This window comes from Taudactylus pleione, unplaced genomic scaffold (genome assembly GCF_031769625.1).
Source record: "Taudactylus pleione unplaced genomic scaffold, aTauple2 ptg000549l, whole genome shotgun sequence".
In the NCBI taxonomy this organism is placed as follows: Eukaryota; Metazoa; Chordata; class Amphibia; order Anura; family Myobatrachidae; genus Taudactylus; species Taudactylus pleione.
In genome coordinates this window covers 31,706-46,025 of record NW_028284951.1, presented here as the reverse complement: position 1 = coordinate 46,025, position 14,320 = coordinate 31,706, and the positions used below count along the sequence as shown (strand labels likewise).

The 14,320-nt window shown below is 47.2% G+C and overlaps 1 protein-coding gene across 11 annotated transcripts in view; it reads left to right on the top strand.

Annotated features, from left to right (window-relative positions):
* The window catches only part of HSPG2 (heparan sulfate proteoglycan 2), a 252,398-nt gene extending 238,866 nt beyond the window's left edge, over window positions 1–13,532 (top strand). For 10 of the 11 annotated variants that reach the window (XM_088451458.1, XM_088451457.1, XM_088451465.1 and 7 more), the window contains 15 exons: window positions 633–732; window positions 835–944; window positions 1,254–1,362; window positions 1,448–1,546; window positions 1,736–1,957; window positions 2,251–2,495; window positions 2,902–3,073; window positions 5,101–5,223; window positions 5,673–5,726; window positions 6,185–6,260; window positions 6,408–6,486; window positions 7,346–7,416; window positions 7,495–7,578; window positions 8,428–8,531; window positions 10,960–13,532. In XM_088451458.1, the coding sequence (XP_088307584.1) occupies window positions 633–732; window positions 835–944; window positions 1,254–1,362; window positions 1,448–1,546; window positions 1,736–1,957; window positions 2,251–2,495; window positions 2,902–3,073; window positions 5,101–5,223; window positions 5,673–5,726; window positions 6,185–6,260; window positions 6,408–6,486; window positions 7,346–7,416; window positions 7,495–7,578; window positions 8,428–8,531; window positions 10,960–11,132 (1,821 nt within the window). In that variant the 3' untranslated portion in view covers window positions 11,133–13,532. The remainder of the gene's footprint in view (window positions 1–632; window positions 733–834; window positions 945–1,253; window positions 1,363–1,447; window positions 1,547–1,735; window positions 1,958–2,250; window positions 2,496–2,901; window positions 3,074–5,100; window positions 5,224–5,672; window positions 5,727–6,184; window positions 6,261–6,407; window positions 6,487–7,345; window positions 7,417–7,494; window positions 7,579–8,427; window positions 8,532–10,959) is intronic. The other variant, XM_088451462.1, reaches the window with a different exon arrangement.
* Window positions 13,533–14,320: the final 788 nt, after the last annotated feature.

Below are 14,320 nucleotides of genomic sequence, written 5' to 3'. Positions count from 1 at the left end.
GTACAGTGTGTTGTGTACAGTCATTGCTGCGTTAGCACGGTACAGTGTGTTGTGTATAGTCATTGCTGCGTTAGCACAGTACAGTGTGTTGTGTATAGTCATTGCTGCGTTAGCACAGTACAGTGTGTTGTGTATAGTCATTGCTGCGTTAGCACAGTACACTGTGTTGTGTAAAGTCATTGCTGCATTAGCACAGTACAGTGTGTTGTGTAAAGTCATTGCTGTGTTAGCACAGTACAGTGTGTTGTGTATAGTCATTGCTGTGTTAGCACGGTACAGTGTGTTGTGTAAAGTCATTGCTGCGTTAGCACGGTACAGTGTGTTGTGTAAAGTCATTGCTAAGTTAGCACAGTACAGTGTGTTGTGTAAAGTCATTGCTGTGTTAGCACAGTACAGTGTGTTGTGTAAAGTCATTGCTGTGTTAGCACAGTACAGTGTGTTGTGTAAAGGCATTGATGCGTTAGCACGGTACAGTGTGTCGTGTAAAGTCATTGTTGCGTTAGCACGGTACAGTGTGTTGTGTAAAGTTATTGTTGCGTTAGCACGGTTCAGCATGTGCAGGTGACAAGATGAGTGACGTGTTATCGTGTATGAGCATAGAACATACTAAGTGTCTGATGACTTCTCTTCAGGGCAAATTCCAAGGTCTAGACCTGAACGAGGAGCTGTTCCTTGGGGGTTATCCAAACTATGAGGCTGTCTCCAAAACTGGTCTGACCAAAGGCTTTGTTGGTAAGTAGAAACTATTGTCCTTATAATCCCCGTGATCTCCCAATTCATTTCCTGCCCCCCTCCATCTATGTCACCTATCTCTTCTGCTTTCCCGGCCCCTAGGCTGTGTCCGCCAGCTGATCACACAAGGGGAAGAAGTCATCTTCAAAGACTTGGATTTGAGGTCAAACGGTATCTCCAACTGCCCGACATGCAGAGACCGGCCATGCAAGGTACTCATGGCCTCCTCTATCTATTCAGTACAGACACGTCAGGTCCTCAAACACCTTTTGGCTGCGAACCCATGAATGACCTGCAATGAAGTATTAATGCCCATTATGAGGCACCTGCTAGCTTGGCCTCACCTTGTTCTGCACCGTTAGGGGTGAAAGATGTCAGTCATTGGACTCGTTCTTGCTGTAGCATACGGGGCTCTGGTTGGATGTCATTCCTGGTTTCCTCATCTCTTGTGAATGTCCATAGCCTTTATCCCTTCCCTAATGTCTCACATCTTTCTCTCATGTTTCTGGCTTTTGTTTTAGAATAGGGGAATCTGCCGGGATTCGGAGAGCAGCAGTTATGTGTGTGATTGTCCTCCAGGCTTCGCAGGCAGCAACTGTGATCACTCCCAAGCGCTACACTGTCATCCAGGTAGGTGGCCAGGGATAGTGTCTGGCTGACCGGTACAGAGATGAGGACAGCACCCACACCTCTCCCGTCACTCTCTTTCCTGCAGATGCTTGTGGACCTGATGCTACCTGCATCAACCGAGCCGATGGTCTAGGATATACGTGTCGGTGCCACCTGGGGAAGTCTGGAGAAAAGTGCATGGATGGTGCGTAGGACCCAAGATTGCTGATACACTGTCTGGGACACGCAACCCTTGTCTGGCTCAGTCACTGTCCTGATAACTGTCCATTTACCGTCAGCTGCTCCATGTGTTACTTTGTTGTCTGATCGTTGTGCGTGTGTACACTGTAAATCCATTGTCCTCCTCGCCTGGTCTCTCTATGTCTGTACACAGGTGTCATGGTGAACACGCCGTCATTTAACGGGGAAACCTCCTACATTTCCTACCCGCCTCTCACCAACATCCACAACGATCTGCGGGTGGACCTAGAATTCAAGCCGCTCTCCCCAGAGGGCCTCATTTTCTTCAGCGGAGGAAAGGGAGCCCCGGTGGAAGACTTTGTGTCCATCGCCATGGCTGGAGGCCACCTTGAGTTCCGCTATGAATTAGGATCAGGTAAATGACCTCCTCAGAGATGTGTGTGGGGCTCTTTTGGTACTTAAATGATACCTCCTCTACTATAGCTCCCTGGGTCCACAAACAGGAACCCTCCGGTACTACTGCAGTCTGGTTCCACCCACTGTAACAGCTGAGTAGCACCACCAGACCCAACCCCCAGTTCATACATTATACACATGAGACATCTTACATACATGAAACGTTTTCCATACTATGTGGGTGAGGGGGGTGCGGAGACACCAGCCACAGGCTATAAGTGATTGTGAAATGGATCTGTTTTTGTTCTGCAGGATTATCTATATTACGAAGTGCTGATCCCATAGCTTTGGCGCAATGGCACAAGGTATCCGCAGAGCGAGTCCATAAGGACGGGACTCTCCAGGTGGACAGGAACCCGCCCGTCAAGAGGTCATCTCCAGGGAAGAGCCTGGGTCTTAACCTGAAGACACTGATGTACCTGGGCGGCGTGGACAGTTCCGTGGAGCTCCCACCCCCTGTAAATGTCACCCAGCCGTATCAGGGCTGCATCGGAGAAGTGAGTTCTGTATTTATATGCCGAGGGTTAGGGGCAATTCATTCCACTCTATTTCTATTTATGTCACCTGTATGCACCATTAATGCTGTGTGTGTTACCGACTGTGGGACATAACCCGTTCTTCTGGATTACATCACACATTGGGGATAAATTTACTAAAGTGAGAGTTTGTAGAAGTGAAGATGTTGCCCATAGCAACCAATCAGATTCTAGCTATTATCTTCTAGAAGGTGCTAGATAAATGTTCAGTAGATTCTGATTGGTTTCTATGGGCAACATCTCCACTTCTGAAAACTCTCACTTTCTAGTAAATATACCCCGTTATGTTTGGCATGAGTCTGGCTACAGGAAAATACCTGATGTCAGATCTGCTCCGTCTGTAAGGACCTGGTTTTCTGTCTGACAGGTTTCCATCAATGGCAAGAAAGTGGACATTTCCTACAGTTTTGTTGAAAGCCGCGCTATTAGCCAGTGCTACGATAGCTCCCCGTGTGACCGCATGCCCTGCCTGCATGGCGGGCGCTGTATGCCGACTGGCGAGTACGAGTACCAATGTTTCTGCAGCGATGGCTTCCAAGGTGAGCGTCTGACCATCAACACTCCATTCCAACTTGGTTATAAAGGAAAAGTCTCCCATCTGTAACCAGCCGTCATTCCTCACCCAAATGTCTTTCTGGTTGTCTGTCCGTGGAACAACTTTTCTGTATAACAGGACAGCAGGGCCGTAGCTAGGGTAGTGCGGCCGGTGCCATCGCACAAGGCACCACAGGTCAGAGGGCGTTGTTTGGGCCTGTCAAATTTCTGTTTATTATCATACTTGCTTGTAGCTTCCTCTTATTTCATCCCCAGCATCTCCTGGCCTCCCCTATCTCTTCCCTGGCCCTTCCCCATGAGGCCATGGCCCTCTCTCAGGTGCACTATATTATGTCCCTATTTATCCCCAGCATCTCCTGGCCTCTCCTATCTCTTCCCTTGCCCTTCCCCATGAGGCCATGGCCCTCTCTCAGGTGCACTATATTATGTCCCTATTTATCCCCAGCATCTCCTGGCCTCTCCTATCTCTTCCCTTGCCCTTCCCCATGAGGCCATGGCCCTCTCTCAGGTGCACTATATTATGTCCCTATTTATCCCCAGCATCTCCTGGCCTCCCCTATCTCTTCCCTGGCCCTTCCCCATGAGGCCATGGCCCTCTCTCAGGTGCACTATATTATGTCCCTATTTATCCCCAGCATCTCCTGGCCTCCCCTATCTCTTCCCTGGCCCTTCCCCATGAGGCCATGGCCCTCTCTCAGGTGCACTATATTATGTCCCTATTTATCCCCAGCATCTCCTGGCCTCCCCTATCTCTTCCCTGGCCCTTCCCCATGAGGCCATGGCCCTCTCTCAGGTGCACTATATTATGTCCCTATTTATCCCCAGCATCTCCTGGCCTCCCCTATCTCTTCCCTGGCCCTTCCCCATGAGGCCATGGCCCTCTCTCAGGTGCACTATATTATGTCCCTATTTATCCCCAGCATCTCCTGGCCTCCCCTATCTCTTCCCTGGCCCTTCCCCATGAGGCCATGGCCCTCTCTCAGGTGCACTATATTATGTCCCTATTTATCCCCAGCATCTCCTGGCCTCCCCTATCTCTTCCCTGGCCCTTCCCCATGAGGCCATGGCCCTCTCTCAGGTGCACTATATTATGTCCCTATTTATCCCCAGCATCTCCTGGCCTCCCCTATCTCTTCCCTGGCCCTTCCCCATGAGGCCATGGCCCTCTCTCAGGTGCACTATATTATGTCCCTATTTATCCCCAGCATCTCCTGGCCTCCCCTATCTCTTCCCTGGCCCTTCCCCATGAGGCCATGGCCCTCTCTCAGGTGCACTATATTATGTTCCTATTTATCCCCAGCATCTCCTGGCCTCCCCTATCTCTTCCCTGGCCCTTCCCCATGAGGCCATGGCCCTCTCTCAGGTGCACTATATTATGTCCCTGGCCCTTTCCCATGAAGCCATTCCCCTTTTTTGGGTGCATTATATCCCTTTGAAAAATGAGGGGGGCGCCAATGCTCTTTCTGGCACAGGGCACCAAAAAGTCTAGTTACGGCTCTGCAGGACAGTGTCAGGAATTGGTTTATAATTTCTGGATTAAATGACTTTAAATCCAGATTTAAACACTGAATGAAAAGAAATAATTTATGAATAGCGTGAGCACCTACATCGGGAACCAGAAATGATAGCACCGGCTGCGGCTAATTCTGGGTACTGGTGCTGTAACCATAAGCCCCGACAATATGTGCCAAATGGTTCATATCTGCCGTCAAATCCTGTGGGGTAAATTTACGAAGATGGGAGTTCTATTAAGAAGTGATGTTGCCCATAGCAACCAATCAGATTCCAGGTATTATCTTCTAGAAGGTGCTAGATAAATGAGAAGTGGAGTCTGATTGGTTGCTATGGGCAACATCACTTAATAGAACTCCCATCTTAGTATTTACCCCTATGTTTCGATGTTCCGATCAGCATTGATCGGTTGCTATGGGTTATACTGCTTATTGTATCCCTCCACCGGATCAGACTGCGCCCAGAACTTGTGCCATCTATGTTTTCCTACATCGTCTAGGTGATCGCTGTGAATCTCACGAGGATCGCTGCCAGATACACAACCCCTGCATCAACGGTGGCATCTGCAAGGACAACAGATGTCACTGCCCAGAGGGCTTCTCTGGAACATTGTGCGAGCAAGGTGAGGAATGCCCGCTGCGCAGACCAGCCAGAAATACCGGTGACTTAGTGATGTAGATGATAGCTGCCCAGTCGAGCGTTGTAAATCAGATGACACATACAGCAGTCTACGCATTTGTTCCTCTCTGCAAATGAGAGGAAACCTTTTCACATGTCGCACTGTCGCTGATATACACATTAGTGACATGAGAACGGGAGAATTGCCTCTTACTGACCCTTTATAATGCCAAGCCCAAACACCACCCATCATCCCCGCCAGACACAACTACAATACCATTCTGTACAGCAGTGACCACATTGCCCCTCTCCTCGATTTGATGTCCGCCAGACCTCTTCATCACCCATGGCGGCAGAACTCGCCCTATCACGGTGTCCGCAGTGTTTTTCGTAGTTTAGACGCTTGGCCAAGTTTGTGGTGTTGTCTTAACGAGCTTATTTGCACTTGTACAGGCGCAACAGCGGCAAATCTGGATGACGGCGTGCACGAAGGGAGTGGGGGGAACGGTATTGTATCCCCAATTTATTTTGTTATTTTCCCTTTCTCTCTGTTTTCCTATATTTGCCACTAGAAAGTGATCTGGGATATTATAATTTCTTACACTAACCTGTATGGATTGGACTGAATATGTATCCCATAATGCGTGTTCATCCATATACCTTATTTTTGGCGGATCTACTGAAGAGATAATAATTAGCTATTGTTGTCAAATATTATTAACACAAAACAATTTTAACTTTACCTCAAATATATCCAGATACTGTATAAAAGATTAGCAATAGAATGTGCAATATCCCAGACCATGCTCTCCGAGCAATATCCTTCCTTACCACCATCTTGTACTGTTGTGCTGGGATCGGCTACTAAGCCTTGCCATGTGGACTCCCAACTGACTGGCTCATTAGGATAATGTTCCTCCCCTCCAGCCAATAAGCTTCTCTTTCCATGTCCGATTGTTTTACAGACGCGCCAGGAGTTTACGGATCCTACTTCTCTGATGATTCTTTCATAGCCCTCCCAAGACAAATGTTTCCCAGGAGGTAGGAACCCTATATATATATATATATATATATATATATATATATATATATATATATATATATATATATATATATATAATATAATGTGCGGAAGTGCAGTTACACCACATCCGCCTGCTGTTGTAAACGCTGCTGTTTTCATTTCAGTCGCCCGGATTCTCCGGAAACCATTGAGCTCGAGATCCGCACCACTACTACAAACGGTGTGATTCTGTGGCAGGGAATGGTGAGTGGTTCCTGGCATGTCTCAGAGCCCCAGATGGGACGCCTGTAGGTGGCATCGTGTCCAACTAACAGACTAAAGTGCAGGACAGACAGACAGACAATAATTACTGAGTGAGATGTGATGACTACTGAGAGAGCTGCTTGTCCTGTGCGCAATGGGCCTGACCGTTACACGCAAGTCCGCTCGGAGGACTGATATTGTTATCTTTGCCTACTGCGCGTGCGCCTGTATACACAGCTTTCAGCACCTAGGGGTGCACATCGCTACATGCGACATAGTAGGGGTAACTGAGTAAGTGTAGAATACGTGTGCTCGGGGGTGCAGGCGGAACCACGGTGCGATGCTGAGTTGCGCCTACGCAGAAATTTGGCTGGTTTCAGACTGAACTCTTGCGCCAAGTACAGAGCTGGAGCAATTGTGCGCTGATCGTGATAACGGCTACATCCACAGGTGATTGGGGCAGAGCGCCTCCATAGACGCTGCAGCCTCTGATTACAGCGGGATATTCTCATTTACTTCTGAGCATGTAATGTGGCCGACGGCGAGATGTGGGCACACAGGAGCGTTCACGTACCTAATCTGTCCACATGTACCGCAGTCATAACCAAATGACCTCGCTGGTTGAGACTTTGTACAGCTGGGACTATGATCTACATGGAGTATCGGCAGGATAAAGCTTTGCGTGTGATCGTCTATCTGCCGCACACTCCATATTACAACCGGCTGATTTACATTGTATCTGCTACCGGTCACCTAATAACTAACAGCGACCTGTGTGCGTTAGACTCCTTCATAATCTCTCACTGCCTCCCAGTAGGGACAGTGCAGACAGCTGGCTGATGGTCTCTTATTTTGGCAGGAGGAAAAAGAACACGGCAGAGAGAGGGACTTTATCAGCCTGGGGCTGAAGGACGGCCACCTTCTCTTCAGGTGAGTGTTACCTCCATGGAGTAGCGTTATGGCCGCACCAATACTGTGCACCCATCTAACCACCCCTGTTCCCAACAGCTACCAGCTGGGCAGCGGCGAGGCCAAAATCATCACGGAGGATCCCATCAATGATGGAGAATGGCACAAAGTCACGGCGATCCGGTGAGAGGCAGCAGATCCCCCCCCCCTGCTTTCTGGGGGTTACCTGGGGTCTGGCGGGGGTTTCCATGCAGCTATGTTACCCCATTGAGGAGACTGATTTTGGAGGATTATTGCCTCCCAAACAAAGTGCTATTAGAGCTGCGGTCACAAATTATTCAGTTAAATTCTAAGGGCCGTATTCAATTAGCGGCAAAAACGGACAGGCGGAAATGGAGAAAAAAAAACTGGAGAAAAATCCCTATTTTTGGCTAAAAATGTGGGGATTTCTTTTAGAACCCCTTGGAACCCCCCTCCCCCTAATGATAAATTACAGGGAAAAAAAATCGTAAGTTGCATACTTTGGGGAAAAAGGACAGCGCAAATTTTGGGCGAAAAAAAAAAAATTGAAAATAATAGAAAGCTATTTTTAATTTTTTTTTGTAAAATGAGGGGTACGTTAAAATGGGTGCAAGTACTGTATATTTTCGTGTCGTAAAAATGCAATTTTAAAAAACGCCTGCTGCGATGTTTAAAACACTTGACGCATCCATACCGCCCCCCAAAAACTCAGACCCAATAAGTTAAAACTATTTTGCAACTTTTTTTTTTTTCCTCCAAAATTTGCGTGGCCATTTTTCACCGGTAATGTCTGTTTTCGACGCTAATTGGATACGGCCCTAAGTGCGCTGCAAAATTTGCGTGGTGTTTGTGATTGGTGACTATAGTGCCTTGTCCCTCCACCAAATTATACATTCTGCCTTTGTCTCTCTCCTCATCATTCCCTTATCTTTCTGCCTGTCCCTCTGCCCGTAACTTTTGCGGACAGCGTTTGTCAGGTCTCCCTAATAATAAGCTGTCTCTTCTCGCCAGGGAAGGGAAAGCCGGCTCTATTCAGGTAGACGGGGAGGAAATGGTCTCTGGAGGTTCTCCCGGCAAAAATATCATGGTGGACACAAAGGCAAAAGTATATCTCGGTAGGTTCCTCACATTTTTTTTTTTTTTTCAAAAATAAAAACAGAAGATAAATAGAAATCTGATTGACAGACACAGTAACTGCATAGTGCGGAGTATAGTAAGTGATCAGACTACGAGAGCTGCTGCGCTGATTGCCTGTCATTTTACATTGTTACCGCTATGTAACACACAGACATTAAGACCAATTTCATGTAGGGGCGCTATGTTTAGGACAAGCATAATAAAGCCTATACCGCCACCTAGAGGCCAATATGATGTGCGCTCAGGTGGAGGTTTAGCTAAATAAGCCTAGTAACGGCGAATTGTCAGAAAGCAGAGACGCATCCAAACTAAATGTTGGCGTGCAGCAGTGTCGCCCACCATTCATCGATGTATCCACCCCCCCTCTCTATCTGCTCAAAGGATAAAAAGGTAGATATAAGAAATATTCCCAATGTAATCACAAGAGAACATGGAAACTAATGGTCATCAAGATGGTATGGTAGAACTAATTCCCATTACATCAGAAAATAGGACATAGTGTCACTTCCCTATCCTACGTTCCAGGCTTCTGGCTGTTACCAGAAATAAAACTGTATTAATCTGCTCATCTAATAGCTGGTATACAAAGCTGGGCCAAACTAACGGCTAGTGTACAAAACTCTCAATCTAGTGACTGCTGTAACAAAAAAAAAAAAAAAAAAAAAGATTAGTCTCATTGGCTATTGTATGAAACTAAGGCTAACCTAGCGACTAGTGTGCAAAGCCAGGCCCAATCTGTTGGATAGCCTATGAAGTTGCTGTCAACCTGGTGGCTAGTGTAGAAAGCGGAAATCAGTCTGGTGGCTAGTGTAGAAAGCGGCGATCAGTCTGGTGTACAATGCTGAGATCAGCCTGGTGGCTAGTGTACAATGCTGAGATCAGCCTGGTGGCTAGCGTAGAAAGCGGAGATAAGTCTGGTGGCTAGTGTACAATGCAGAGATCAGTCTGGTGGCTAGTGTACAATGCAGAGATCAGTCTGGTGGCTAGTGTACAATGCAGAGATCAGTCTGGTGGCAAGTGTACAATGCAGAGATCAGTCTGGTGGCTAGTGTACAATGCTGAGATCAGTCTGGTGGCTAGTGTACAATGCAGAGATCAGTCTGGTGGTTAGTGTATAATGCTGAGTTCAGCCTGTTGGCTAGTGTACAGTGCTGAGATCAGTCTGGTGGCTAGTGTACAATGCAGAGATCAGCCTGTTGGCTAGTGTACAATGCAGAGATCAGTCTGGTGGCTAGTGTACAATGCAGAGATCAGTCTGGAGGCTAGTGTAAAATGCAGAGATCAGTCTGGTGGCAAGTGTACAATGCAGAGATCAGTCTGGTGGCAAGTGTACAATGCTGAGATCAGTTTGGTGGTTAGTGTACAATGCTGAGTTCAGCCTGTTGGCAAGTGTACAATGCTGAGATCAGTTTGGTGGCTAGTGTACAATGCAGAGATCAGTCTGGTGGCTAGTGTAGAATGCTGAGATCAATCTGGTGGCTAGTGTAGAATGCAGAGAACAGCCTGGTGGCAAGTGTAGAATGCTGAGATCAGCCTGGTGGCTAGTGTACAGTGCTGAGATCAGTTTGGTGGTTAGTGTACAATGCTGAGATCAGCCTGGTGGCTAGTGTACAGTGCTGAGATCAGTTTGGTGGTTAGTGTACAATGCCGAGATCAGTCTGGTGGCAAGTGTAGAATGCCAAGATCAATCTGGTGGCTAGTGTAGAATGCAGAGAACAGCCTGGTGGCTAGTGTACAATGCAGAGATCAGTCTGGTGGCTAGTGTAGAATGCCGAGATCAGTCTGGTGGCTAGTGTACAATGCCGAGATCAGTCTGGTGGCAAGTGTACAATGCTGAGATCAGTTTGGTGGTTAGTGTACAATGCAGAGATCAGTCTGGTGGCTAGTGTAGAATGCTGAGATCAATCTGGTGGCTAGTGTAGAATGCAGAGAACAGCCTGGTGGCTAGTGTACAATGCCGAGATCAGTCTGGTGGCAAGTGTACAATGCTGAGATCAGTCTGGTGGCAAGTGTACAATGCTGAGATCAGTCTGGTGGTTAGTGTACAATGCAGAGATCAGTCTGGTGGCTAGTGTAGAATGCCGAGAACAGCCTGGTGGCTAGTGTACAATGCCGAGATCAGTCTGGTGGCTAGTGTACAATGCCGAGATCAGCCTGGTGGCTAGTGTACAAAGCTAGTGCCCATCAGCAGTTCTTGCTGCTCATGAAAGCCATTGCTACTCAGGGGTGACAAAGCTTCTTAGACCTCAATTATCCTGTCAATTGGCTTTTTATCGATAGCAGCAAAGTAGATATTTCCCATCTAAACTTATTTAGATTTACAAAGACGAGCTAAAACGACTAAGGAAGAGAGGGAAACACACTCTAGTTTGTATTACACTGTATTCTTCATCTCGACCCTTATAGGTGGGGCGCCTGATGTAAAGGTGACGACTGGAGGCAAGTTCCTCAGTGGGATTACTGGGTGCATCAAGAACGTGGTGCTAATAAATGCAAGGCCATCTCACCAACTGCAGCAGCCCATTGACTTAAAGCATCACGCAGAGACGGGTCATAACACCAAAGAGTGCCCCTCGTAGGCGGGAGCAGTGTTACCCCACCGGCAACGCTACGGCAATCCAGAGAGGTTTTTTTTTTGTTTTTTTTTACAAAAGAGAAAAAAAAAAAAGAAGACAGCGAGGAAATGGAGAATAAATATACATGGTGCTTTTGCTGCTACCAAAGATACAAGCGGTGGTGCTAAAGAGAGTATTTGGATTGCAGATTTCTGTATTACCTAAACAGGATTTCTTCTTTTTCATTATTTTTTTTTTTAAGGTCTTCAGATTTCCATGTGTTTTACTGCTGGATGAAGGAAATTTGTATGTGTTGAACCAGATGTATGTTTTTGTTTTGTTTTTTAAAAAAAGATCCCCTAACCCAAAAAACACAAATCCAGATATGTGTAATGTAACCTCCATGGTGAGAACAATTCACCGGAGGCCGTGTCATAATCCTGATCTGTTATTTTTATTGTGTGTGTATATATATATTATATATATCGACCTGGAGATGTTTCAGACCCAAAGTAATGGGGGGGGGGAGTGAGTTGAACTATGTCAGAATAACTGCAACCGGTGAAGGCAACGCCATGGCCGCTGAAGACCTACGGCCCAACCTTCTAGATAACACAACTTCTGGACCTCAGATCTATGAACTGTGGCAGTACATTGCGCTGGGATGGACTTAGGAACCAGTCTGCCTCAGTCAGAGGTTTCACAGTACATCTCGTCTATCCGTATACAGGGGCAGTTTTACCCTCATAGTCCATACTGAAGGAAGTAAGGAGCAACTGCTACCCAGGGTGGGTTGGGTTTTTTTTTTTTTTTTTTTTGAGGAGGGCTCCCTGTGTTTTGAGAAGACTCCCTAAGACAGGAGTTGGAGCTGTGTCGTGTTTATCAAACATCTCATTTGTTATATTGCCATCGGAGTCCCCAATCTCTCCATGGCTGCCTTGTTTCTTTAATTCTTATTTATGTTATTTAGCTAACACACTTGAGTATATTATAAAGGTGCATGAACTCTTAGTTCAGGTCAGAATTACTTTTTTCCAATAAAATCATTCCTCTCCAACCGTCTGCTTATTCCCGGGGGACTCTTTTTCACGTCTTTACAAATATTTTTTTGAGCTTTTAACTTAGTATTTCATCTGTCAAACTCTGTCCTGCCTGCTAAGGGACCAACATAAATAGTCCCATCACCGCGTGGGCCCCCAACGTGTAAGTTTATGTTGATCCGGCAAAAAAAAACCAGATTTAATAACAAGTTATTATACTTTTGCTATGTGTTACTGCCTGCTGGAATGGAATGAACTTGGACCTAAGAGTGTTTGCACCTTTCGTGTGTATATATAACTCTTCCCGGAGACCGGTGGGCAGTTTGGGGTTACAGGACTTGGCAGGAACCAGTCCTGGGTGAGCTGTACACAAGGTAACGCCCATAGGAATTGTCAGTTGCCCAGAAGAGATAAAATAAAAGCTACTGGAATCTCCAGGTTGTCCTGGAGTCAGTGTGGGTGATTATATAACCTGGGAGAAGGCTTGGCGTCTTCATGAGTAAGAGTAACCACTCTAGACCGTGTGGATGACTGGCACACCGTACACCTCATATGGGATGTGATCACCATCCCAGACAATGCCAGCACCGGAATCCTGACAGTACTCAGAATCCTGATGGTAGCAGTGAGGGTTAAGCATAGAGGGGGGGTTAGGGTTAGGCGCCAGGAGGGGACGGTTAGGGATAGAACACTTACGTGTATGTATCGGGATTTTGCTGCCAGGATTCTGACCGCTGGCATTATCAGTGCAGGGATCGCGTACCCAATTTCCTCATACTGTCTGGTCACAGACAGTTGTTGGTTATTACGTATAAGGTTTGCCCTAAACCACATGAGCTGCAGTTACAGTATGTCTTGTGGTGCTGTGTATGGTAATATTACTGCACAGTCAGCGAGATCCCTATCTCAGCGCTGGAGCCTCAGCTGACGGCCCATCTCCATCGGTGTTGCCGAAAGCACAAACGGATTTCATGTCTACTAAGCAGATGTAATACAGCAAAACGCCTTCACATCCATTAATCTAGGATTAGAAACTGATTGCAGTGGGTGCAGCCAGTATTGCCATTTTCAAAGACCTAACAAACGTCACAGGACATATGACGTGTAATGTGTAATGCCACTCCTGCCATAAGGCCTGGGAGAAGGCAGTCCCCCCCTCATTCTGTGTGTGGTTGGGTCATCTGTACAATGCTGAATCCTCTTGGTACAGAGGGTACATATATAAATGTGACTAGGACGTGTTCCTGCAACTCGTGTGCAGTTCCATTGGGCGACCTCATAACTTCCATTCTACAACCCAAGCCCCTAGGGTTGGGGGGTGTCATTGTGTTGAATCCCTGCCTTGGGTTCCACAACCAACCAATAAACCAGGTTTTGGAACACTGTTGTCTTGTTGTGTCACTGTTGCATTTGGATATAAATAACAGGACATGGATGCATGCATTGGGTGATGTTTATGCGCTCTGTTGACAGACATACGGTTGAACATTTAATGTGAGCAGACGGCTAATAAATATAAGATACAGCTGGCCGGGCGCGTCCTGCTGCCCGACCAATGCATGGGAGTTCCCAGGTGGCCACGTCCACTGCCGTGATTGTGGTTAGGATGAGGTAGGACTGTACTCACAACACCAGGGGGGGGGGGGGCAGGTTTTATTCTCCTTGTGAACAGACCAGGGGTCCCCAGAACCTTGTTCATAGGGTTCATCAGTTTACCTCGCTTCGTGGAGAGCCCCTTTTCCAGCCATGCGTTTGGCGTCGCTATACACAGAGGTCAGTATCACACGGGCACGGTCGGTGCTGTGTTCTCCGGGGTCACTTTGCTAGGGCGACTGTTCTCCTTGAAGACGCAGCTTCGGGTGCAGAGGTGGCATGAGGCGCAGAAGGAGTTGCAGCAGGGAATGAAGCGGCAGGCGCTGACTCTCCAGATGAACCAGCCAGGGGACCAGCAGCACCAGAACAGCAGGGCGACTCCGATCACCAGCCCCAGGATTATATACAGGTAAAGAAAAGAGGCGGAAGGTCTCCTGTCTGAAGCAACAGAATTGCATTAAGAAGGTTTAGCAAGAAGACCGTGTAGTTCACACATCGTACCGTCAGAGCAGAAAGAATCTACTGTTACGCGGAATCTGAGCCAATGGTGACCTTTCTCTGTATGCACCATGCTCTGAT